General features: G+C 37.4%; 2 protein-coding genes across 16 annotated transcripts in view; one reads left to right on the top strand and one right to left on the bottom strand.

Annotated features, from left to right (window-relative positions):
* tsnare1 (T-SNARE Domain Containing 1) overlaps positions 1-27922 on the top strand; it is a 488539-nt gene that overhangs the window by 199676 nt on the left and 260941 nt on the right. For all 15 annotated transcript variants that reach the window (XM_073926471.1, XM_073926464.1, XM_073926465.1 and 12 more), the window contains one exon: positions 18140-18212. In XM_073926471.1, coding sequence (XP_073782572.1) covers positions 18140-18212 — 73 coding nt within the window. The remainder of the gene's footprint in view (positions 1-18139; positions 18213-27922) is intronic.
* On the bottom strand, positions 229-4933 carry LOC137487946 (uncharacterized). Its single transcript, XM_068214201.2, has 2 exons — positions 4757-4933; positions 229-4580 (listed from the first exon to the last, which is right to left on the bottom strand). The coding sequence occupies exon 2, from the start codon at positions 4515-4517 to the stop codon at positions 321-323; it is 4197 nt and encodes a 1398-aa protein (XP_068070302.1). The 5' UTR covers positions 4518-4580; positions 4757-4933; the 3' UTR covers positions 229-320.

The following is a 27922-nucleotide window of genomic DNA, read 5'->3' as shown; positions in this document are numbered from 1 at the left end:
ATATATATATATATATATATATATATATATATATATATATATATATATATATATATATATATATATATATATTGTAGCGAGGCAGAGGGAAAACACAAACACCGTAGATAATGTTACAAACAATGCCCCGGAGGGTGCCTTTATTTACAAGTGATATTGGGGTGAATGAGTGCTCTTCTTAAAGGTGCGTGCTCAAGTGCTCCGGGGAGATGGTGAAGGCTGGTGAGAAGTAGAGTGTTGGATCGGTCACGAGCTGGACTCGGCTGTGGGAGAGACAGAGAGAGACAAGCGTTAGCGCAGGGAGTCATGTCAAATGAAGCTCACTTCCGTCTGTGTGGGGCTAGCTTATATCTCTCCCTGGCTGATGAGGTCCAGCTGTGAGCGATCCGAGGTTGATGAGAGATCCAGCTGGTGTGGATTTGTGCCCAGGGCGACGTGGTATTACATGGCTCGCTACATTCCCCCCCCCTTAGCGTCGTCCTGGTCCTGGGTGTCCTGCGAAGGAAGAGCAGTGTATTGAGAGGGGGGGTAGAATGTTTCGACAGACCTGCCCATCCTGACCAGAGCCGTGAGAGTCCGTCTGCGTTTCCGTGGGAGGCCCCGGCTCGATGTTGTACGTCGAAGTTGAAATCCTGGAGCGACAGGAACCACCTGGTGACCCGAGCGTTGTTGTTCTTCGCTGTCGCCATCCATTGTAGCGGGGCGTGGTCGGTCACCAGAGTGAATTTCCTGCCAAGGAGATAGTACCTTAGCTCCAGGATTGCCCACTTGATCGCCAGGGCCTCCTTCTCCACCGTTGCGTAGCGGGTCTCTGCGGGGGTCAGCTTCCGACTCACGTACATTATGGGATGTTCTTCATCGCCGTGGACCTGGGAGAGGACCGCGCCCAGGCCCGAGTCGGAAGCATCCGTCTGTAGAATGAAGGGGCAGCCGAAGTCAGGTGCGTGCAGTACCGGTGAGGACGTGAGGGACTTCTTTAGGGCTCGGAACGCATCGTCGGCTTCCTTGGTCCATCTTATCCTCTCCGGCTGCCCCTTTCTGGTCAGGTCTGTCAAAGGGCTGGCTATGGATGAGAAGTTAGGTATGAAACATCTATAGTAGCCCGCTAACCCCAGAAATGCACGTACCTGGGTCTTTGTGGTGGGTTGTGGAGTTTCCTGTAGTGCCTTGACCTTGTTTTGCTGTGGCTGTATGAGACCTCGTCCAATGTGGAACCCGAGGTATCTGGCTTCGGCTAGACCCAGGTGGCATTTCTTGGGATTAGCTGTGAGCCCAGCCCGTCGAAGATCTAAGAGCACCCTCCGTAACCGGGATAGGTGTTCTTCCCATGACTCTGAGTGGACGATGAGGTCGTCCAGGTAGGCTGCTGCATATGGCTGGTGGGGCCTCAGCAGGATGTCCATCATTCTTTGGAATGTGGCTGGGGCCCCGTGGAGCCCGAAGGGAAGAACCCGGTATTGCCAGTGCCCACCGGGTGTGGAGAAGGCGGTTTTCTCCTTGGCGTCTTCACTGAGTGGTAACTGCCAGTAGCCTTTGGTGAGGTCGATGGTGGAGATAAATCGGGCTCCACCCAGCCTATCCAGCAGCTCGTCCACCCGAGGCATGGGGTATCCGTCGAACTTGGAGATCTCGTTGAGTTTCCTGAAGTCGTTGCAGAAACGGAGGGTGCCATCGGGTTTGGGGACCATCACTATTGGGCTGGACCACGGGCTACGGGATGGTTCGATGATGCCTAACCTTCTCATCTTCTGGATCTCCTCGTCGATAGCCAGCCTGCGAGCCTCTGGAACTCGATAAGGCCTTTGCCGGACGATGGTGCCAGGAGGAGTGATAATGTTGTGTTGGATGATGGAGGTTCGGCCCGGTTTCTCCGAGAACACATCCTTGAACTGACCAACCAAGGCTTGCAGCTCCGCCTTCTGGTTTGGTGAGAGTTGCTCACCAATGTGGACAACGGGAAGAGTTTCTTCAGCGAAGGCAACGAGATGACCTGGAGCTGCAACCCACTTCTTCATAAGATTTATGTGGTAGAGTTGTTCTTCCCGTCTTCGTCCCGGCTGACGGACTCGATAATTTACCGGCCCTACCCTTTCTACCACGGTGTATGGTCCCTTCCAGGATGCGAGGAACTTCGACGTTGTGGTAGGTATGAGTATCATCACCTTGTCCCCTGGGTGGAACTCTCTGGGTTGGGCGGGCCGGTTATACAATCTCTGCTGGGCGCGCTGGGCTTCGGTCAGGTGTTGTTTGACGATGGGCATGATTTTGTCGATGCGTTCTCTCATGTCCCGTACGTGTTCAATCACCGACCGCTGGGGGGCTGGTTCCTGTTCCCAGGCTTGACGAGCCACATCCAATAGGCCTCGGGGTTGGCGGCCAAACAGCAGTTCGAAGGGGGTAAATCCTGTGGAGGCCTGGGGGACTTCCCTGATACCGAATAACACGTACGGGATCATGAGGTCCCAGTCGCGCCCGTCCTCTGCCACCACCCGTCGGAGCATCTGCTTCAGAGTCTTGTTAAAGCGCTCGACAAGGCCGTCCGTCTGTGGATGATATACAGAGGTTTTTAGCTGTTTTACCTTGAGTAGGTGACAGAGGTCTGCCATCAACCGGGACATGAAGGGGGTGCCCTGGTCGGTCAGTATCTCCGTTGGGATTCCCACTCGACTGCATAGCAGAAACAGCTCCTTCGCGATGGCCGATGACGTGGCTTTCCTCAGGGGAATCGCTTCAGGGTATCTGGTGGCATAATCGAGGATAACAAGGATGTGCTCATGTCCCCGGGCCGACTTCGGCAAAGGCCCTACCAAGTCCATACCAATTCGGGTGAAGGGCACATCGATGATGGGTAGCGGTATTAGAGGGCTGGGGGGTGGTCGTTGGGGAGACGTTCTCTGGCAGATGTCACATGCCTGGCAATACCTCTTTACTTCCCCGTCTAGCCCCGGCCAATGGAAACGGTCGCGGATCCTTTTCACCGTGTTGGCCGCTCCCAGATGTCCCGCCATCGGGTGGGTATGTGCCAGTTCTAAGACCGTCTCCCTCTTGGTCCTCGGAACGACCAGTAGTGTCTTCTTTTCCCCCCGCCTCTCTGCGACACAGTACAGCAGACCATTTTCCACAATGAAATGTGGGAGGGGGTGAGGGCTGGGAAGTCGCTCATTTCCGTCGATGATCCGTACTTGTGGCCAACAGTGTTTGAGCGTTTCATCTTCCCTCTGTGCTCTGCCAAAGTCACCTCCTGCGGTTATCTGTTGAAACAGATCAAAGTATAGATTAGCAGATATAGATGACTCACCCCCTCTGTCGCTCTCGGTGGTCATCAGCGCTGGTTTGCGGTCCCGATGAGCCCGTGGCTTGTTCTTCTTCTTTGAACGAGCCGATGGAGCGTGGTGGTGAGTTAGGAGTTCGTCGAACCCCGGCCAGTCTCTGCCCAGTAAGAGGGACACAGGAAGATCTGGAACAACCCCGACTTCGATTCGCCAGCTACCTGGTTTCGCCGCGATGGTTACTCTTCGGGCGGGTACGTGGCGGGTATCACCATGCACACACGTGATCGGAATTCGCCCTTTGCTTTCATGATGGTATTTTAAAGTTTTCGGGTGAACCAGAGTGATGGCGCTTCCTGTGTCTAAGGTGGCCGTTTGTGTTTTTCCCTCTAGCTGGACTTTATGGGTGGGAGCTTCGGGAGGGATATTGCGGTGAACCGCGCACCCTGCTGTCCAGGCCGGGGTCGAGTGCGTCGTCGGCTCGGTGGGCATCGGCTCGTCCATCGGGCTGGGGACCGCTGGTCTGCCGCCTGGTCGCGCTGTGCCCTCCACCGGTCGCCAAGGTGCACTTACCCTCCGGGGTGGCAGAGCCGCTCTCTCCCCATTATCTCGGGCGATGTGAGCTTCAGCCAGCTCGATCGCCTCCACCAGGGTGGCCAGTGACTCAGGATTTCGCATGCTGGTGAGTGTTCGCAAACGTCGGGGTAACGCACGCATCATCTTCTCGATGATCACCTTCTCAGCGACCTGGACCGCCGAGGGATCTCCTCCCAATAACCATAGCCTTCCCAGGCGAGAAAGTTGAGCTGCTTGGGTTCTCACTGGTTGTTTCTCGTCGTAAGACCACTGGGAAAACTGTTGGGCTGCGCTGATTGTGGATAGCCCCATTCTGGCTAATATTTCCTTTTTTAACGCTTTGTAATCTTCATTTTTAGGTGTCTCTAGTGAAAAATATGCTCGTTGCGCTTCTCCTGTGAGAAACGGAGCCAACATTCTCGCCCAGTTTTCTTTTAGCCAGCCTTCTCTCTCGGCAATAACCTCAAAGGTATGTAAATAAGCGTCAATATCATCCAGGTCGCTGAGTTTAGTGAGATGATGATGCGCACTCACTTCGGGAGTCGGATGGTGTCTGGCCGCCTGGCGGAGCTGCTGTTCCAGTCGATCCTGTCTGGCTGTAAGCTGCTCAGAGATGGAATTCTGTTTCCTGGAGATCTCCACTAGGTGGAGCAGTACCTCTTCCACCGACATGGCGACGGGATGTTGACAGCCGAGTAAGAGGAAGCGTGGGAGAGAGAGAGAGCGGATGCCTGTCTGTAACAAACACAGAGAAAAATTCAGCGGTTATTTTCTACTTAATGGTGAGTGTTTCTTCTGAATTTTTCCCTCTGCAATGCCCGCATTCTCCACCAGTTGTAGCGAGGCAGAGGGAAAACACAAACACCGTAGATAATGTTACAAACAATGCCCCGGAGGGTGCCTTTATTTACAAGTGATATTGGGGTGAATGAGTGCTCTTCTTAAAGGTGCGTGCTCAAGTGCTCCGGGGAGATGGTGAAGGCTGGTGAGAAGTAGAGTGTTGGATCGGTCACGAGCTGGACTCGGCTGTGGGAGAGACAGAGAGAGACAAGCGTTAGCGCAGGGAGTCATGTCAAATGAAGCTCACTTCCGTCTGTGTGGGGCTAGCTTATATCTCTCCCTGGCTGATGAGGTCCAGCTGTGAGCGATCCGAGGTTGATGAGAGATCCAGCTGGTGTGGATTTGTGCCCAGGGCGACGTGGTATTACATGGCTCGCTACAATATATATATATATATATATATATATATATATATATATATATATATATATATAACATTTCACAGGGGGCCTACTAATTTCAATGATAGAATAGATGTGTGTGTGTGTGTGTGTGTGTGTGTGTGTGTGTGTGTGTGTGTGTGTGTGTGTGTGTGTGTCTGTGTCTGTGTCTGTGTCTGTGTGTGTGTGTGTGTGTGTGTGTGTGTGTGTGTGTGTGTGTGTGTGTGTGTGTGTGATGTAATTACACGAAAAATAAAAATATTGTGGTTGAACAAGAGAATGTGTTAAGGAATAATGGATATTCTCAACTGTATTTCGAAAGAGCACAAAGACATTTTTATTGATCATAACCTTCATGTAAAAGTGCAGACATGGCAAGTTATTTTGCGAGTTTGAACATCAGCTTCTTTATCTATTGTCAAAATTAAATAAAAAGTGTGTTGTTTAATTCATTGTTTTAAACAATCTTATAATAGGTTAGGACATCTAGTATGTCAGGAGAAGTGCAACTGTTATTTGGTGTTAAATTATACACTTGGAATTTACGAAATTAGAATATTATGTACATTTGTCTACTTCTGTATTTAAATGTGATGACAATTGCATATGGTATATATAATAAGAGTGTTTTTTTTAATACTAATGCCATTTTTTTGTGAAATTTACAATGATTTTGTTAGCACACATTGTTATTCTTTAGGTAAATAAATAATCCGAGCAAGTTAGTCCCCTGGGCCTTATATATATATATATATAAAAATAGATTCTGCATCATTACCGTAAAAACCCAAACAATCCCCAACCCTTCTTGAAATACAAAAACATGATATTTTGGTGGCACAGATTAAAAGTAGCCTTTTCTGCAGTGTGTTATCCTTCTTTTTTATTTATTAACATTAAATGATTGTCTTTATTTGAAATTTATTCAAATAAAAATACTGGTTTTAATGTCATTAACATCATTCAGATTTTATTTTTTTAAGCATGCGTTTAGACACTTAAATATTGATTCTGCATCATTACCGTTGAAACCCAAACAATCCCCAACCCTTCTTGAAATACAAAATATGATACAAAATATGCCTGAAACAACATATGATATTTTGGTGGTATAGATTAATTTGTGATTTATTACAATAAAAAAAAAGATTTTAATGTTTTCAGCATCATTCTTTGTGTTTCTTATTTATTTATTTATTTATTTATTTTTGTATGCATTTAGGCACTTAAATATTGATTCTGCAATAAAACCGTGAAAACCAAACAATCACCTACCCTTCCTGAAATACAAAATATGATATGTGATATGTTAATGGCACAGAATGAAAATAGCATTTTCTGGAGTGTGTTATCCCTCTTTTTATTAAGATTAAATGATTTCGTTAATTTGTGACATATTGAAATAAATATACAGATTTTAATGTCATCAGCATCATTTTATTTTTAATTTTTCAAAGTATGCATTTAGACACATACATATTGATTCTGCATATACACCGATAAAACCCAAGGAATCCCCAACCCTTCCTGAAATACAAAAAATATGATATTTTGGTGGCACAGAATAAAAGTAGCCTTTTTTAGAGTGTGTTATCCCTCTTTTTTATTTATTTATTAAGAATAAGTGTTTTTTTATGTGTAACTTAATACAATAAATTTACAGATTTTAATGTCATCAACATCATTTTTAATTTTTTAAGTATGCATTTAGGCATTTGAATATTGATTCTGTATCAATATCGTAAAAAAAAAACAATCACTAACCCATCCTGAAATATAAAACATCATATTTTAGTGGCACAGAATGAAAGTAACCTTTTCTGGAGTGTGTTGTCCATCTTTTTATGTATTAAGATTTAATGATTTCTTTAATTAGTGATTTATTAAAATAAAAATACAGATTTTAATGTTAACATGATTTTTTTCCCCAAAGTATGCATTTAAACACCTAAATATTGATTCTGCATCAATACCACAAAAACCCAAACAATCCCCAACCCTTCTTGAGATACAAAATATGATATTTTGGTGACACAGAATGAAAGTACAGTAGCCTTTTCTGGAGTGTGTTATCCCTCTTTTTTCCTCTCTAGCGGTGCTCTCAGTCAGATGGTCAGAGGTCTCAGAACTGATTGTCTAGGAAACGCTCTTCTTCGCAAGCTATTATGAAGCCATCAGCCACCAACCACCTCTTCTAGGTTTCCTTTTCTCATTCTATCATATGCAGTTCATGCCATACTTTCTAAGACTCTCGTGGAGTTACACACGCGCAGCTGGCGGCTTCTAAATATGGAGATTTTAGGTTGTTAGCCCCGGGGGAGCTTTGAGACATGCTGCGTTTAGTTCAGGACTTGAAATCAGAAACACAGAGGGTAGTCATATCACATTATCTTCAGCCAGCATAACACGTCAGCATCGTCCAGGGCACATTTCAGCTCTTATAAATGCATAAAAGCACTGCATTGTCGCTTGACCCTGGACGCTTGTGCTGTGCTATTTACTGCAATGAGGTTTTTCACTTGTGTGGAACTTTGAATTCACCTCAAGCTATTTTATTTCAAGTGTTGCTTATTCAGACATACTGGATGTGGCTCATTCTTCCTGTAAAAAGAACAAACATTCCAGGAACACAGACAAGCAAGTAAAACGGCAAAATATGAAATGAAACATCATTTTGTGAGGGTTCTGCTTTTGAAATAAAGGATTTTTTTTAAATCAATGTATATACAGTTAACGATGGGAAAATATTTCCCAAGGCACTGGTATTCAGCTTAAAATGCAATTTAAAGGCTTAACTATAAGTTAATTAGGTGAACTAGGCAATTTATTGGACAACAGTGATTTTTTTCTGTTGCCAAAACATTTTTTTTTTTACTAAAGAGGCTAATAATATTAATGGAAAAAAATTATATAGTAAATACCAACGCAATCTCACAGCAATTCGTAACTTTTTGATGTAGTGGATAATTCGAATGAATTTGTACGATCTAATTCCTATAATTTAGTACTGTATTTAAAATTTGTTGTAATTAAATGTGATTTTTTTATTTATTTATTTATTTGTTTGTTTGTTTTTGTTTGTTGCCATGCTTTGATATATCATTTATTTAATGTTTTTTTTTTTTTTGTTTTTTTTTTGGAATATTGTCCCTATTGAGTTTGTGTTATTTATATAATTTGTTTGTTTACATATTTGCATTTTGTTTTATTTTATTTTTGTTTTTATATTTTATATGCATTTAATTTTTATAAAATAGTTTATATATTAATGTTTTTTGTTACTTTTTAATGTTTCAGTGTAGCAATTTCTTTATGGTTTATGGATAAATAATTTGCAATTCAAAATTATCCTATTTAGTTCTTTAGTTTTATTTATTTATTTATTTATAAATATTTTATTTATTTATTATAGCATTTTTAACATTTTCAAATATCAAATATATTTATTAATTTATTTATTTTATCATTTGTGTGTGTGTGTGTGTGTGTGTGTGTGTGTGTGTGTGTGTGTGTGTGTGTGTGTGTGTGTGTGTGTGTGTGTGTGTGTGTGTCTGGCTGTCTGTCTGTCTGTCTGTCTGTCTTTCTGTCTGTCTTCAGGTCCTGAAAAGCATTTTGATCCAGTAAATTGCATAATTATTGAATAATAAAAATTCAACAGAAGGGTTGATAATTTTGATGTCAGTTGTACTTTAACTTATTTGTAATTAAATGTATTTATTTGTCTGTCTGTCTGTTTCTTTGTTTGTTTATTTTCCCTATTGAGTTTGTGGTATTTATATGAAATTACATATTTGTTACATATTTGCTGTTTATTTTATTTTTAATTTATGTTTATATATTTATATGCATTTATTTTTTTTTAATAGTTTTTATATTTATGATTCTTTGTTACTTTTTTTAATTTATCAGTGTAGAAATGTCTTTCTGTAAGCATTAATATTTGTGCTTTCTGCTTTAGATCATCACCTTTTGTCAATGACTATAGCATCACTGTACAGGATGTACAAAAACTCAGACTAGAGCCAACATATTCTTTATTAAGAGGCGTTAATTTTGTTCAGCCGCCTTATTGTGTTAGCTTTAACAGTAATTGTGTACTTCAATTTAAGGAGTCATTTAGCAGATGTGTTTATCTAGAGAGATTAAAAGTACACACATGTATGTTTGATTAAAAGTACACACATTAGGTCAATCCTCTTGGAGAAACCCGAGGATAAGAGCTTTCCCTTTGATATCTAGCCTTCAGCTTTAACCATTGCAACACAATTACATATTTTAAAGGTAATTTGTGCCATTTTGTTTTATTGAAGAAATACTTTCTCATTGTATCTTTCTTACACATTTAGAGACTGTTTTAAGGTAAATTTTATTCATTTTTGAGTAATTTTGTTGTGTTTTTAAAGTTGCAATGTTTTTTTTTTCTTCAGTTTTATGTTTTTTCAACAATAATAAAATGTAGTCATTTTATTAAATCAACATATTAGTTCATTTTTATTAGTTTTTTTTATTTAATGTTAGTTTTTTATTTATATTAGTTTTACAAATTTTGTGTACATTTGTCATTTTTTTATAAAAAATTGTATTCACATTTTAGTTGCAATCGTTTTATTATGTGTGCCATTTTATGAATTTTAAAAATGTTTTGATATATGTAATTATTGTCCATTTTAGTAAGAGCTTAAGTAGTTTTTTTGTTCCTTTCAATATTTTAATTAATTAATTTATTTATTTATTTATTTGTTTATTTATTTGTTTATTTATTTATTTGTTTACTTATTTATTTATTTATTTATTTATTATTCATTTTTTGTTCATTCGTTTATTTATTTATTTATTTCATTATTATTATTTTTACTATTATTATTATTATTATTATTATTATTATTATTATTATTATTATTATTATTATATCTTAGTTCTCCCAGAAACAGAACTGGCTCAGCCACTGGTGTGATTTAGTGAGTTTAGATGGAGTCTTTCTGTATGTTGCATGGCCAATGGCAGGTCATTTTCAACAATTATTTATAAATTAAATAATTAAATAATTTTAATTTTAATTAACAATTGTATGTGTTGAAGTATGTTACTTGATCAGAAATGACCAATGTTATCATTATTATTATTATTATTATTATTATTAAATATTATTAGCATATAAATAATAATTAGTTGTTGTTGTTGTTGTTTTTGTTTTTGTTGTTGTTGTTTTAACTGTCTGGGCATTTGTATGTATGCAAAAACAGCCATTTTAGTTCACCTTTCCCGTGTAACACAGGAGGGCTCTCTCTTTTGGCTTGAGATATAGAAGATGCCATGTTGGTCTTTCTAATATGATTTCCCAATATTTCCCATATCTTGTCCATCCATCAGCTGTCAGCTGTATTTTAAAGTGGACACAAACCACAAATAATCTCTCAATTGGCAGGGAAAGCTCAGCGGCCCTGCGGTAGTCATTCCATCACAGCGACTCTCATATCACTCTCCTCACTGTTTTCTAGACTCAGAAACACTGTCTGATGGCTTACAGTCACTCACCTGTTCACTCCTGTCAGTCTGCGCTTCTGCTAACCTCGCGGCATGTAGTGTTCATAGAAGTGTCAGTCATTTTCTGTTTGGGAGACTTTGTGTCTTCCATGACATATATAGCCTTATCAGGCCACACATTTAATTGTGTTACTTCTGCGGATCCTGTGTGTGTGTGCGTGCGTGCATGCGTGCTTGCGTGTGTGTTTGTGTGTGTGTCAGATACAGCAGATGTCTGACATTTTGTATCTAATGAAACAAAGGCAGACCCTATCAGCCCCATGTTGGCGCTCTTTCTGTCTCTGTATCTCTGTCTCTATCTTTCGTTTTCTAAATAAAAACAGGATGATGTTTGACATGAGGATCCTCATCGTGAAAAAAGAGTATCGATCTAATCCACATGACTCGGTCTGTTTTCTGATGTTCATTGTTAAAGGAACACTACAACTATTTTTGGAAACAGACTCCTTTCATAAGTCATCTACCATTTTTGAATCCATTCAGCCCATCTCTTTGTCTGTCGGGAGTATTTTTAGCTTAGCTTAGCTTAGCATAGACAATTGTATCTGATTAGACCATTAGCATTTAATAATTTTCTTATTTAATGCTTGAATCTGCTAGTTACTTACTAAGACTGAGGTATACAAGAAAAGTTGTTATTTTGTAGGTCATTATGGCTAGGAACTATACTTTCATTCCAGCATAATAATCAGGTGACGTTGCTGCCTTGCCATGCTTATAAAAAAAATTTTGAGCTGCCCTTTGTCACCAATTCTGTTCATAATTTTTTATGGACAGAATTTCAAAGTGCAGCCTTGGGCTGGTGGGCGTTCGGTTCCAGGACCACATAATCTCATATCTGTTATTCGCACACAATGTTGTTCTGTTGGCTTTGTCGAAAATGGACCTTCAGAATGCACTGGAGCGATTTACTGCCGAGTGTGACGTGGCTGGGATGATAATCAGCACCTCCAATTCCAAGGCCATGGTGCTCTACTAGAAGACCCAGGACACACTGGAGGGACTAGGTCTCTCTTGACTGGCCTGGGAACACCTCGGGATACCCCCGGAGGAGCTGGAGGAAGTGTCTGGGGAGAAAGAAATCTGGGGTTCTCTCCTAAGACTGCTGCCTCTGAGACCCGGCCCTGGAAAAGCGTTTGAAAATGAATGAATGAATGAATGAATGAATGAATGAATGAACGAATGAACGAATGAACGAATGAATGAGATGCTAATGGCCTAATCCGATTCAATGCTTTATGCTAAGATAAGCTAAGCTAATATAAAAGTGCTCCCGCCAGACCCTGAGTTTGCTTGAATGGATTCAAAAATGATAAAATTTTGGGCTATTTACCTCTAGGTGACTTGTAAAATTTGCATATTAAAAATAGTGGATTGTTCCTTTAAGACAGCAATAGTTTCGGTTTAAATACATTTTTTCAAACTGAAAACTCTTAAAGCAATCCTCAAACTCTAAAATACAAAAATTATAATAATAAAAAATATATATGCCTAACTGAAAAGGATAAACTTTTTATTCGATAAAAAAAATTGCATAAGTTATGATAGAAACACTTTACCGAACAATTTCCAGTATGCACATTAAAAAAGTCATGTGATTTTGTTATAAGAGATCATGTGATGTTAAAAATGTGTGTGAATAGACAAACCAGCAGGCTGAGCACATGATAAAACATCTGAAATGTTGTTTTGGTCATTTTAAAATGCCTTAACAATTTTTGTATTAGTGTTATTATGTTATCATTTACCTCCAGAATAGGCTTAATCAAAAGTGGTCCATGTCTCGTGTCTTCATATGCCCCTACGTGTTCTTTGTGTGTCGGCATTTGTCTTCTGAGGCGCAAGCCATTTATTAAATAAAGAAAAAATTCACTCAGCTTCTTTTATCGCAGAAAATTCAGTTTTTAATTTTGATATTTAGAGCCAGTTAATCAAGAAGTGACGATTTTGTTATTTTTGACTCAGTGGATGGTAACACTATTTACTTGCACGTCTTTTATGTATCATATTTTATTTTTTATTTTTTATTTTATTTATTTTTAACTATTGTCATATAAATACTCAGAGTCATGCATCACAGTAGTATTTGTCATAGTGTTGGTCTTTAGATATTTCTCCTTGATTGATCTGGTCTGGTAAGGTAAAGTCACAGAACTTCCTTCTGCTCCACTGGCTGAAGCACTGAAGCACACGTTGACCCTCAGAGTGTCTGTGTTGGTCCTCCTCATGGGATAGAGCCTCTGCCAGGGGGAACATGAAGAGAAACTCTGGCTTCTGAAGTGCTGTCTGCTTATTCTAAGCCACATAAATGATGCACAACTCAGGCCTCTGGGCTACCCAGACTCCCCACGGGCAGAAGGGCAGAGAGAACTCCCAAAATCAATACGTCACTGTCATGTTCGTTTATATAAAAACAAGTTAAACATACCCTTGTGTTCCCTATGAATGAATGCAAGCTATTTGTTTTATTTTATTTTATTTTATTTTATTTTATTTTACTTTACTTTGATTTTATTTTACTTTACGTTATTTTTATTTACTTTTATTTACCTTACCTTGCCTTACTTTTATTTGATTCATTTTATTTTTAATTTACACACATAATGTTTATGGAGTAATTAATATAGTATGCTTGAAAGTAACAGCAAATACCTTTACATTATTACATGACATTAAATATATACTGTAAACAATGCTATTTTTAAAGCAACATTCAGAAATAATCATAAAAAACTTATTGACACTAGCAAGAAATGTTTTTCAACACCAACTCCTTATATTACAATGATTTCTGAATGACTGAAGGCAGATATGCTGACATAATAATAATAATAATAATAATAATAATATTTTGAATTAGAAAACTTTTTATTGTAAGATTTATTTTTAAACATTGCTACTGCTTTATGCAATACTGTATGCTGTCTTAAAAAAACATATAATTTTATTTTTATTTTATTTGATTTGTTTTTGTTATGCTTATTTATATTTTAACAATTGCAACAAAATCAATCCATTCTTGTGTCTGCTTCTCAGCAAACAGCTATCTTTCTGTTTGATTATTAATACAGCAGAATTATTTTGACTCCCAAGTTTCTTAACTGTAGAGTTTGTTTAGGTCATTTAAGTAATTTCCTCATATTTCATCAGACCTCTTTTCCCCAGACTTCCTTCAGCGTGTTGAATTGTGTTTGCCAGTATGACTGAACTTTGATTTATTCTGAATTCAGTGCCTGTTAGCTATAAACCCAGTTCTCAAAGGAGTCGCAGCTCCACAGAGAGGTGTTTACTAAAAGCCATTCTGAACATTACAGTAAATGAACCAATGATTGCTCTAACTAGATCTGTATTGTGATCTTTTTAGGCAAGGCACTGCAGGTAAATATGGTAAAAAATGAACTTTCATTTATCATCATGCTTCTCCATTTGTCTGATTACATTAAGAATTGCAAACGTTGTTAAAATGTTTTGTTCATCAAAGAATCCTAAAGAAAAGACTCAAGAAAGATTGAGAAAGAAAAAAAGACAAAAAAAAAAAGACTGTCAGTAAAATTATACACTTGTTTTCAGTATTGAGAATAAAAAGAAATGTTTCTCGTCAAGGTGAAAATTTGTCTCGTGAGTTGTGTTGTTATGATGGAGCATGAGGGGGAAATTAGCATTGAAGATTGGAGGCAGGATTGAATTTGAACTGCAAATCAAGTGCTTTGCACACACCTGGCAATTAGGCATGGGACGATAGCCATTTTCATTTTTTTTCAATACCATTTCTAAGGTATGTGTAAGATTTTTATTTACTTTTTTTTTTTTTTTTTTTAGGACAACAGTATTTCCAGCAGAAAAGATACCCAAAGATGTTGTCTTAAAATGTGACAAAAAAATCAGTTTTTAAAACAAATGAAGAAAGCAGAAGTCTATGATTCATTTAAATTATTTAGCCTGACATGTTCACTGTTCTAAAATATATATATATATATATTTTGTTAAAATAAAATATTATGTGTTTAAAAGGGAAAACAAAAAGTTTTTGTTTTTTAGCCAGACATTTAAAATATTGTATTTTATTACCGCCTACCACATACCTCAACCCTAAACCAAACCCTCACAGTAATATTGTTATTTATTGTTGTACAGTTTCACAAAATTATGCTATATTGACAATGCTCTGCAGGAGAGGGTGAAGTCTGGATGGGATACAGGTGAGGATACTCATGTCATTATAGCATAATTTTTGTGAACCTGTAAAACAAATAATATTTTTACATTACTGTGACGGTTGGGTTTAGGGTTTAGGTAAGGGTAGACAGTAATAAAATACAACTAATGTGTAATTTAATAAATAATATAAATACTTGTTATTAACTTCCATCCGAAACTGTAATTTTGCCTGTAGTGTCTTTTACCTTAAGTTTCTCTATTCTAATCAAGAGCTATGGCACATTAAAGAAAAATTTTACAAACGCCATGGTGGGTAAAATAAATATGTTACTCTGTGATAGTGTTGATGGCTTGAGAGGGAAAAATGCAGAAACTCTTTAGTAATGTTTGATTTGCTAGGGGCCATTTTGGCTCCGACCAAACAGTTTGTGCCAAGAGCCGGAATGGCTGCCAGTTTCCCAAACAATTGCAGACACCTGTGATGAATGGCTCAATGGTTTCAGCTCCACTGACCCAGCTGCACTCACATCGGGTTGTGTATGGAGGAAAAGAGGTCTGTGAGCAGGAGATAGACTTGGGGTTTAGAGGACTCCATGTTGCTTCGGGCCACTGTAGAGGAAAGTTTGACATGAAAAGGCAATGGAGAAAAAGATTTGGTTTTGATTTGTTATGAGTATGTTGTGATTGTGCTGCCACAACTGTCATCAATTACTGTACCAATAGTTGAGCGTTGTTCAAGAATCACGGTAGAAAAAACTTAGTGAAAACGTTCATATTGTAAGAGCATATTAGAAGGATTTCTGTAGAGTCGTGTTACTGTATACTGAAGACTGGAGAAAATATTCTGAAAATACAGCTTTGTATTTAATATGATATCAATTAATTTAGTAAATTTAGGTAACACTTTGTTTTGATGGTCCATTTAAGTATTAGTAGACTGTTTGCTTTATATCTGTTTATACTGCTCCTTCAACAAACATTTAACTGATGAAAAGAAACTTTGCAAGTATATTACACTAACCCTAACCCCAACCCCAACCCTAACCCTAACCTAAAAGTCTACTTATAATCTAACAAGAATTAGTTGGCATGTTGATGCAATGTAACTTCAATTCAACAAACGGACCATCAAAATAAAGTGTGACCTAAATTACACTTTAAAATGAATAGCAACATAAAGCTCAATTTTACATTATTATAAATGATGACAACATTACTATTTGACTGTATTTCCAATTAGTATAAAAGATGACGAAAATATGTTAAAAGTTGACTAGTTTTAGTTTTTAATGTCTGAATCTTATGTGTATGACCAAATCTTATTTATATTTTGCTATTTTCATGAAAAAAAAAAAATCTAATGTGTTCATCGACTTAAGCATGTCAACTTGATGTCTTCTTTTAATAGAAAGGTCTATTTGTCAACCAAAAATGTCCATAATTAATACCTGCAGTTGAAGTCAGTATTTTTAATCCTCCTTAATTATTAGGCCCCCTTTTTATTTTTTCCCCATTTTTTTAGCACAAATTTTCCCCATTTTTTTTAACACATTTCTAAACATAATAGTTTATGTTGAGAAATGTGATTTGTTTTATCTTTGCCATGATGACAGTAAATATTTTTTGACTAGATATTTTTCAAGACACTTCTATACAGCTTAAAGTGACATTTAAATGCTTAACTAGGTTAAAAGGTTTACTAGGTATAGGTTAGGGTAATTAGGCAAGTTATTGTATAACGATTGTTTGTTCTGTAAACTATCAAAAAAAAAAAATGCTTAAAGGGGCTATTATTTTGACCTTAAAATAATTATAAAAAAATTTAAAACTGCTTTAATTCTTGCCAAAATAAAATAAATAAGACTTTCTTTAGAAGAAAAAATGTTATCAGACATACTGTAAAAAAGCAAATCTGATTTCAACTGGAGATACTATTAATACCAAGATATAGTCTTAAGCGGGTCGCACACCAGATGTGCCGCTAGGCGCTGCGAGACAGTGCACACATGACAGTTGGAAGTGTCGCACATCAGATGCGCACATTCGCATATTTAAAATTAAACTATTCAGATGGGGCTCTGTGGCACGGCTTGCGGCGCCAGTGTGTGTACCATGATAGAAACATATATTTCGAATTCTAAAATGTATGGCATGTATGTGCGACCTGCTTTACGCTTTATTATCAAAATCGCTTGCTAAGAAAGATCACAGCGTAATAGTTGCCATAAGCAACACAGCAATGTTTATTAACTGAATAATTTATTTTTTTATGTATCAAATGAGTCTGTGATTCAGTGACCCATTCATAAATACAAGATATTACTTCATTTTCAAATGATTCAGCAGTCTCAACAAAACAGTTGAATGTATGACTTTCATATTAAATTAATCATTACATTTTCCCAAACCCTGTTTATATACACCTATGGCAAATTCTACCAGAAATGTTCATCATCTGTCCCTGAAATAAAAACATAAATACAGTGAATAAAAAGTATTTCATCCCAAAAGTGTTTAGAATTGACAGAAGGTTGATTTCTGTGAGTTGTTCTGTAAAGGACTATGTCATTGATTTTTTTCTCAGATTTTTGTTCTTTATTAAAAACACTTTACTAATGTACAAACTCTGCCATTGTCCTTGTCCTCAGCACATTTGAACCTACAGCTTTATTAGTTTCGTTATGTTAAAAACTGTTATTTAGAAGGAAAAAACAGAAATAGTAAGTTTAAGTTGTTATCATTCACATCAATAGATTCAAAAACATTAAATTATGAATACATTCTACAAATAAATATGACAAATAAATAATACAAATACAATTGTCTCCATGTTTCTGTCAGTCCTGTCACATTTGCATTCAATTTAATATAAAATATGTGCAATATGCCTTTAAGGCTATGACTCAAAAGAAGTGACATCATTTGATGGAGAAGCTGACGGTGATCAAGGATGTGTTCTAAGATCAAATTGTCTGATTTATTGCTTGTTTTTGCATAATTTTTTTGAGAACGACAAGCATAAAGGTCAGGCCCTGTCACGTTTTTTATAAGTAAACATCTACATTTCTGGTAGAATGTCCCCTATAAGTGAATCTGACCCTTTTATAAGTAATTGACAGTCTTTTATTCATAAAAAAGTGTTTTTTTTAGAGCTGATTAAATCCACTTACAAAGCTTCAGCTACTGTTTATTGTGTGATAAAGTCCAATTAATAATAATTAAGACCTCTTTCCTTTTTAATGCACTGTTGCTTTTGTTGTTGTCTAATTCATTTAAAGTAGCTCATGAAGGACAAATCCGCATGGAAGATCTGATATCGATAGTGTTTATTCCCCTCACCTCTGAGCTGTAACCTCTGTTTTGTTTTCGCAGAGAGACATGCTGGACGTTAATCAGATTATGAAGGACTTGGCCAGCATGGTGCATGAACAAGGAGACACCATAGGTGAGATCTTATTTGTGTTTGTGTGTTTGCGACTCTATGTTTCCAGTTAGGAGTCTATTGACTCACCCTTGTTTGTCTGGCCTTTTATTGATAATCACTTCTCCCCCTCATACCCATCCCATAATCCCCTGCTGTGCTGAGGTGAAGTTTCAGAGGAGAGAACAAGACATCAGCTTCTGCAGCTCAATAGATGACTGAGCAAAAGTCAGTCTCTACAGCAGAGAGGAGACCAAGATGAGAGGAGATCCACAAATATTCAATTTAGAGTTAACAGACAGAGAAAGGCAACCGATATTAGATGAGGAAAACATGATTCAGGAGCCACTATTACATGAGGACACCAAGGGTTCTTTTTTTGTTTATTTACTCAGAAAATATTTAGTCTGATTAGTATATTACCAGCTCCAAAATAGCTAAATGCACTTATTTAGTTATATGAATGTAAATGAAAGTAATTATTCAAGTCTGCTTGAACCAAAGGTTGCTTTTATTTCAGAATGTGGATGTACTTCTAACTAAAATGAAATATTGAGTAGGGGGATGGGGAATTATTTTTGCGCATCATTCCTTCATACAAATTAATACCAAGAGGGTCGGGCTTAAAAAAATATTGTGTCTGAAGCTGTCGAACTGACATCAGCAATGTTAGGAACACCACTCCAAATGTGGAAACAAATTTAGGGGGAAAACTAGAAAACACACACAAACATTGGCAGAGCATGCGGCCTCCACAGAAACAGTGCTAACCCCTGAGCCACCAAGCTGCCCTGTTTGCTGAACTGATGCATTTAAAACGTGTAAAAGAGAACAGTGAATGTCCAAACTAAAAACAACTTTAATGCAGTCAGTAGAAGCCCACAGTGGCGCACAAATAGTTGATATCACTGCACACTTTCTGTAAAATAAATGTTTTTTTGTTTTCATAAAGAAACACACATCATCTCTACAATAACTCTCATGTAAATCCAGTAAATACAAGAATATGATCAAGCAATTTTCAGCAGGTCTTCTCAAGCAGGTCGCACACCAGAAGCGCCGCTCGGCGCCGCGACACGGCGCGTACATGACAGTTTAAAGTATCGCACACCAGACGCGCACATTCTAATGATATTTAACATGAAACTAATCAGATGGCGCTCTGTGGCGCGGCTGAAAAATGAACTGCGTCCTGAGCCGTCGCCGGGCGCCACCGACAGCCGCCGACTTGCGGCGCCGGTGTGTGTATCCTGATAGAAACCTATGTTTAGAATTCTAAAATGCATGGCGCGGCGTGGCGCTGCGCGGCGCGCCGCCGAGCGGCGCTTCTGGTGTGCGACCTGCTTCAGATAGATAAAGAAGTCAACTTTGAGCTGTGTAACTTTGCAGATTTTATGCATAAACCTATCTAACACACTTATGAAAAAATAATAAATAATTCCCAATTTAACCCCATTGTATAAATATAAATAGTACAAACTTAAATAGGGATTTTTTGTTTTACTTTCATAAAGATATACACTACCTGACAAAAGTCTTGTCTGCATCCATACCTCTGCAATGACTTGAATAACTTATTAAAGTCATCTGGAATGGCAATGAAACCATTCTTGCAAGACTACACAAGCTCATCAAGATTCTTTATATTCATTTTCATTGCCTCCTCCATCTTACTCCAGACATGCTCAGTAATGGTCGTGTCTAGTGACTGGCCAATCCTGGAGCATCTTGCCCTTCTTTGCTTGGCTGAAGTATGAGAAGTAGCGCTATCCTGCTGAAGAATTTGCCCTCTCCTGTGGTTTGTAATGTAATGGGCAGCACAAATATCGTAATACCTCAGGCTGTTAATGTTGCCATCCACTCTGCAGATCTCTCACACGCCCCCATACTGAACGTAACCCCAAACCATGATTTTTCCTTAACCAACTTTGACTGATTTCTGTCAGAATCTTGGGTCATGTGGGTTCCTCTAGGTCTTCTGCAGTATTTGTAATGATTGGGATGCAGTTCAACAGATGATTTATCAGAAAAATCTTTCTTCTGCTACTTTTCAAAATGATCTACTTTAAATGATCAAGACAATGTTTTTATTTGAATGTTTTCACATTCTTAATGTCAGCTGTAGTGTTTTGCAATAGTGTACATATCACACATTCCTAACCTCTTAGTCACAGAAAAACAACATTTGGGGGGAAAAGAAGTCTACGATAAAAAAAAGAGATATTAAAACTTTCCTCGTCCGCAACTTTCTTCCTCGCTTGGAAACTTAACATTTACACAGGGAAATGATGTCAGACACTCTGAAGGTTATCACAAGTTATGACTACAGTGAAAGAGCTGGAATCTGGCGGGACGCACAGTATACAATAAACCAGCCAATAACGCATCTCTGCCCTTTACAAGGACACCTGAGGATGGACATGGGCTATATTTTGTTTTGTTTTATTCAGTGCTTCTCACTATGCTGCATGCATTACAATTGTGTATTAATTTATTGTGTTGTCTCATGTTTTTTTTTTTATTCTTGGCAAATTTTTCTTAAAATGGATATGTTCTGTTTCAAAGCCAAGTCTAGGCTATATTTTAAGTGTTTTATTTGTACCCCTGGTAGTTTTCCTCAAAGTTATTCCACCATAGGCTAAGGCAGAGGTTTACAAACTGTGGGGTGAGCTCCACCAGGGGGCATGAAAATTGACGATTGTTTTGTGTTCACTAGAGGAAATGATTAATGATAGCTCCACAGCTAACTATCAGGCACCTATAGGTTTAATGTGTTCCAGTAAAATATATATAAATAAAATGGGCCAGGTGCTTTTTAAAATGAATGAAAGTAAAACATGTGAAACATCTGACAAGAAAGTGCCCTTCTGAAACAAATCAGCAAGATGCCCTTCTGGATCTTTCGCTTACTTTGAAGACATACTGACTACGTTTACATAGACATCAGTAATAGTTATTTGCCTTAATCTGAATAAGTCAATAATATAAATAAGGTGTATCCAGTCCATCCACGTTTCCTGCAGAGTCTCATGTAATTTTGGGTGTTTCATTTTTTAAATTTTTCGACTTTAACTGCAGTTCGGCAGTTTCATTTTCACTCATGAACATTTAATTCATGCCCCTGTGACAAACTGGTGTATTTGATGCAATTCAAAGTAAGGACTGGTGGAAGAGTGCTGTTTTAATTTGCTTTTTGAAATTTGATACCACACGCCAAATGGAAAGAAGAAAAAAAAGTATATATATATATATATATATATATATATATATATATATATATATATATATATATATATATATATATATATATATATATATATATATATATATATATATACTCCACATCTTAATTTCATTTCTGTTTATTTAAATTATGCCTTTAATCAGATTAGGGTAATCAAAAATAGCTGTTTACATGGTAGCCTCTTAATCAAAGTATTGTCTTAATTGTATTAAAATAAAGTATAATTGTTGTCCATGTAAACATACTTAATGTTTGACTCAACAACACCATCAGGGCTTTGCGAACTTGGCTTTGCAAAGCAGCATTTTCTGTACATTCTTAGAAATAAAGGTACGCAAGCTGTTTGTACCTGAAGGGTCCATATTGGTACCACAAAAGAATATATTAGTACCTAAAAAATGTAAGAGGAACACTTTTGTACTTTTTAGGTACTAATATTTACCCTTAGGGTATTATTATGGACCTTTTTGATACAAATGTGTAAAAAAAGAAAAAAGGTACCACCCACAGTGACAGCTCGCGTACCTTTATTTCTGAGAGTGTATGTACATACATCAAAAGCAAGCAGACTATGGCTCACGCTTATTGACAGTAGAAGATTGAACAAACTGCCAAATACTGCTCTGTGTCTGCAATAATAGGCTGTCTTTATGTTTGGAAAAGACAATGTTATCTCTATCCCAAATTTGCAATTGCCTTGTGTATGACTTTATGTCTTATGTATCTATTTATTTACTTCTTTGTGTAGAGCTGATGATGAGCTAATGATAGCTTCACCGCTAACTATCAGGCACCTATAGAGTTAATGCATTCCAGTAACATATATATATATAAAATGGGCCAGGTGCTTTTTAAAATGAATGAAAGTCAAACATGTGAGACATCTGACAGGGATGCCCTTCTTTATCTTTCACTTACTTTGAAGACATTTGATGACTTTATGTCTTATGTATCTATTTATTTACTTCTTTGTGTATAGCTGATTGAGTGATTTAAGATTGTCATGTAAAAAATATTCAGTGATTTAATATAGTTGCGCATTGCTTGTACTGTGAAACATCATGGGCTCTTTATGATTATTTGGATTTTGTGTTGCTTTAATTAGTTTTAATCACTCCAAATAATCCATGTGTGCATAGCAAATCCAAACAGTTAATAAAAATGTATCTAAGTAGTATCAACAGTATCTCAGTGATATTAAAGTAACACACTCGTCTGGACCATGTATTTGACCTGCAAAAAACTATTAATCTGTCACCCCCTAATTTTGCCAACCTTGGTAAATATGAGCCAAAAAGGTTTGTGAAAAATATGTATTTATTGTTTAATAATTCAATTTTTATCTTAAGCTTAGATACTTAACTTTTTTTGGATGAAAAGCCTTTTTTAAATAAGTTGTGGTGATGTATTAGACATACTGTAAGATTTTACTTTGAGACTTTTGACACCAATACCCAACTAACTTCTGCAATTCTCAAGTTGTGATTACTGTAGATTCTTTGGACACTTGAACCATCATCTTGACAGACACACACACACACACACACACTCTTTTCCAGACTGAGTCATAACATTTCCAGCTGACTGTAATTTCTTATTTATCGAAAACCTGATGGTGGAAAATGCTGTTTGTGCTTTTTTATAGCCACTTGTCATTTTTTGGATCTCAACTACTGTTTGTCAACAATTGAGTCTTTGTGTGTCCTTATATTTATTGCCTTGTGAAACTAAAGATCAAGGTCAATTAATTTTGTGTTTCTTGTGGTAGAGCGCTTGCCCTTTTTCAGTGGCTTCTCCTTGATGGGCATGAACTCTGGTGTTGATCATGAACTGCACATGTGACAGTCTAATTACGCCCAGGCTTTGCATGTTTGGTCTGATTCTGAGGCAAATTCTGACTGTTGGAATCATGAATCAAGCCAAATTACAGCTTTGTCATTTGTCATCTGTTGTGCTGTGTTTGTGCAGTGTACACAAACTAAATTTGCTGTCGCGTGTGAATGGGAGAGTGTGGATATGTTTTTGTATTCTTAGTGCTGGGTTGCATTAGGAAGGGTGACCACTGTTAAAACATATGCCAGAGTAATTGGCAGTTAATTCCACTGTGGTGACTCCTGATAAAGCAGGGATTAAGAAGAAGGAGAGAGTGTGTCAGTGAGTCGGTAAGTGAGTGAGTGAATGAGTTGGTGAGTGTGACAGTGAGTGAGTGAATGAGTCAGTAAGTGAGTGAGTTGCTAAGTGTGTCAATGAGTGAATGAGTGAATGAGTCAGTGGGTGAGTGAATGAGTCAGTGAGTGAGTGAATGAGTGAGTGAGTGAGTGAATGAGTGAGTGAGTGAATTAGTAAGTGAGCCATGGTGACTGAGTTAGTAAGTCAGTGAGTAAGTGAGTGAGTTGCTGACTTTAATGAATAGTGAGTGTAGTTGCTGATTGAGTGAGTGAATCACTGAGTGAGTGAGTGAGTCAGTCAGTCAGTGAGTGACTAGATGAGTTAGTTGGTGAGTGAGTTGGTAAGTGAGTTAGTAAGTAAGTGGGTTTATTAAGTGAGTGGGTCAGTCAGTGAGTAAGTCAGTGTGACAGCCAATGAGTTAGCCGATGAGTGAGTCAGTCAGTGAGTGAGTCAGTTAGTGAGTAAGTCAGTCAGTGAATGAGTCAGTCAATGTCAGAGTCAGTGAGTGAGCGAATGAGTGAGTCAATAAGTAAGTGAGTGAGTCAATTAATGAGTGAGTGAGTTGGTGAGTGAGTCAGTCAGTGAATGAGTCAGTCAATGTCAGAGTCAGTGAGTGAGCGAATGAGTGAGTCAATAAGTAAGTGAGTGAGTCAATTAGTGAGGGAGTGAGTTGGTGAGTGAGTCAGTCAGTAATTGAGTGAGTTGGTGAGTGAGTGAGTGAGTCAGTTTCATTGATACACACATTGTACAACATAGCTATTTTAGCCAGGTGTGAGGTTTTCAGAAGGTAAGATGTGTGCTTAATGTAAGAGCAGTAAAGTGTGTGAGATTTTGTTTTGCTCAGGGTGCATTAGAGTTTAAAGAGCCTGAAATAGAAGCGGCTAAATTGCTCTTTGCCATTCTACACAAGATGTTTATTAGGAGGGGGATATGAATAATGTGTCTGTGACTGGATGGTGAAGCAGGACAGACGAGGAAGGTAAACAGGTTCAGAAGTTTGGATTGATGCTTTTAGCACAGCTGTATGGAAAGGGGGATTTCTGTAACAAAGGCACTGCGATGTCGTGACACATGTATGAATGGAACAGATTGTGCTGTGCTATTAGTCGCCGCGCTGTTCTATTAGTCGCCCAGACACAAATCCCACAAACACGATACAAAAATCCTAGGCATTTTATGTTCCTTTTTTAACCTTTTATTTTTAAACTTTTATGTAAATGAGTCAAAGACAATAATAAAATGTTTGGTGTATTAAAATGTGTGGGCTTTTTTTACACAGTCATACATTTTATGCCGCAAACACACAAATCTTAGTGTTTTTTCTCTTCTTTTCATTTTTTAAATAGATTATTATGCATCATTTGAATAAATAAACTTTCCATTTTTAGTCAAGATACACCTATATGAAAATCTAGAATCCATGGCAGGGGTGTCCAAACTCTGTCCTGGAGGGATGGTGTCCTGCATAGTTTAGCTTCAACTTCCTTCAACTCACCTGCCTGGAGCTTTCTAGTTAACCTAGAAAGAGCTTGTTTAGCTGGTTCAGGTGTGTTTAATTGGGATTGGAACTAAAATATGCAGAACACCGGCATTCCAGTTTGGGAAGCTTTCAAAATAATTCCAAAATAATCTATTAAGAAAATCAACTTAAAGTTGCCAAAATATTACTTATCCAAAAAATGTTTTTGATTTATTTAGAGTACTACATTTACAAACCATCTTCATGGAACATGATCTTTATAGTCGAATGGTTTGTGGGACAAAAAAGAAAAAGAAAATCCCAAATAAACCGGTGAAACCTGTTGCCACATTAATCCTTTGCAACATAAGACATACAGTTTTGTGGCCCAGGGTCCATGATGAAAGACGAAACATTATTTCACCCATATTTTGTAATTCTGTTTCTACAAAAAATATTTATTTATTTTTTTTATACAAAGCACACCTTAATATATTTTTATCATACATATTTTTAATATTTAAAGGTTTATTGTTGCTACTTCCGAAAATAGAATTATTTGAAATAAGTTAATGTGCAGCAAATCAGTTTGTCACAACCTTATTTTAGAGCTTGCAGTCTCAGCTTGTGAAGTTGTTTTACTGTAATTTGCATTGAGATTAAATGAATAATTCTAATTGACCTCTGGAAATTCAGATTTTATATTCTATTTATTTGTTTATTAAATTATATTTTAGACTTTGTATATGAAACTAATTTAAGTAATGCATTACTAAATTAAATTGTAAAATATTCTAATGTGAAAAAGCATTTAATTAATTTAAAAGATCTTGTTGTGAGCCAAATGCATAAAATAGAAACAGTATAATATGAAATAGAAGTTTTTAAAATTATTTATTTATTTATTTTTTTACAAATGTTATTTAAAGAGCTCACACTTAGCTGATGATTGATTATAAAGCTTGTTTGACATGCTGTCCCGGAAGAGACCCCTGAGCTCATAAGATCCTCAAGCCTGGGGCTCCCTCCCGTTTGCAATGCAAGAGGGGAGTTTGAGCTCTGGTAGATCTCGATAACTCCCCTGCTGTAGTAGCTAATAGTGATTGCTCTTAAGAGATAACTACTTACTAGGAACATGTCTATTGTGCCAATTTAGATTAGTCAATTAAGTTAAGTTGCATGTTTTTGGATGGTGGGAGGAAATTGGGGTACCCGGGGGAAACCCACGTGAGCACACAGAACGTGTAAACTCCACACAGAAACACTAGCTGGCTTGGTAAGGACCTCTCCAAATTAGTTCACAAATAAACTTCTCCTAAAAAGATTAAATAAATTGTAAATGGGCGGCACGGTGGTTCAATTCTTAGCACTGTAGCCTCACAGCAAGAAAGTCACTGTGCCAGTTGGCATTTCTGGATGGAGTTTGCATTTTCTCCCCGTGCTCTTTTTTCCACAGACTGAAGGCATGAGCTATAGGTAAATTTAATTAACTAAATTGTATAAATTGTATAAACTGTATGAGTGTGTGTTTGTATGGGTGTTCTCCAGTACTGGGTTGCGGCTGGTAGGACATCTGCTCTGTAAAACATATGCTGGAATAGTTGGAGGTTCATTCCGCTGTGGCGACCCCTGAAATAGAGAAAAACCTGAAAGAAAATGAATGAATGAATGAATTGAAAATCACTTTTGTAAGACATTGTTTATGGTATTATGTAAAACAGTAAACAACAGTATGACTTTAATACTGAGTAATTTAGTTCAAATGTTAGAGAAATAGTCAATGGTGACTGATTCCTAGGATATTGCATGTAATGTACTGTATGTGCACCAGGGGGCCTCTATCAGTATGCAGGAGACCCTCGGACATTACAGTAAAGGTGGAATACATGTCGTCATATTTAATATTTCTATAATAAGATACTATTCGGTTTGCTCGTTAGTCTGGTCAGCTGAAGAAAAATCTATATGCAGATAAAATCCTACTCAGGCACTGTTTCTTTTTCATCTAGTTAACGATACAAATTAAGTTCATTTAATTAGTTTTTTTTTTTCTTCATATGCTAATTTCATGTTAGCATTTCCTCAAGTGTGCTTGTTTTCATATCTGTAGTCGGTGCTGATCCCACTGTTTATTCACCACTTTAGCATTGCTTAAGGTTGTCTGTGTACATAGCGAGTCTATTAATTCCATAAAGAGGTGATTTGATTCTGCGGCTTCGAAAGCTAAATTGTGTTTCGAACTAATTGGGTGTTTGTTTTACGGCTCAGCTTTGTGCCTCCCTAATTGGTTGATTCTTTAATTATGTCTAACCTAATGTTTTAAGAAGTATTCTGTGCATGTGTGTGTGTGTGCGTGTGTGTGTGAGTGTGTGTGTGTGTGTGTGTGTGTGTGTGTGTGTGTGTGTGTGTGTGTGTGTGTGTCTCTGTCAGTAGTGACCAGCTGAGGAGTATCTAGATAAAAGCCTGTTGGTTTTGAGTCATTAGAAAGTATGTCGCTGTAATTCTTAAATTAATTGTGGATGATGGAAATTAAAAAGCATCAGCAGTAGTTATTGTTTTCAGAGCGTGTTTGCCCATGTTTGGCAGTCAATAAGGTTATTTTACAGAGAGCAAGACTCTGCATATGAAAAGCTGTATTAAAATGTGACAAATCAAAGAACAAACAATGCTGAACATTTTGGTTAGCAATGCTACGCTGTAAAAAATAAAAAGTTGAGTTAACTTAAGATATTAATGCAACCAACTGCAAAGATGTTTTGAGTTTATTAAGCTTCAGTGGCTGAAGTTGTACAAAATTATTTTTTTAAGCTGTCTGAACAGGTTGATTTAAGTCAAGTACACTTAACTGAATATTTTGGCAAA

The sequence above is a fragment of the Danio rerio genome, chromosome 16 (genome assembly GCF_049306965.1).
Source record: "Danio rerio strain Tuebingen ecotype United States chromosome 16, GRCz12tu, whole genome shotgun sequence".
Classification (NCBI taxonomy): Eukaryota; Metazoa; Chordata; class Actinopteri; order Cypriniformes; family Danionidae; genus Danio; species Danio rerio.
This window is presented reverse-complemented; position numbering and strand designations above follow the sequence as displayed.

What these genes read in the sequence shown, in the direction of transcription:
- LOC137487946 (XM_068214201.2), bottom strand. Translation starts at nt 4,517, where the DNA reads ATGTCGGTGGAAGAGGTACTGCTCCACCTAGTGGAGATCTCCAGGAAA.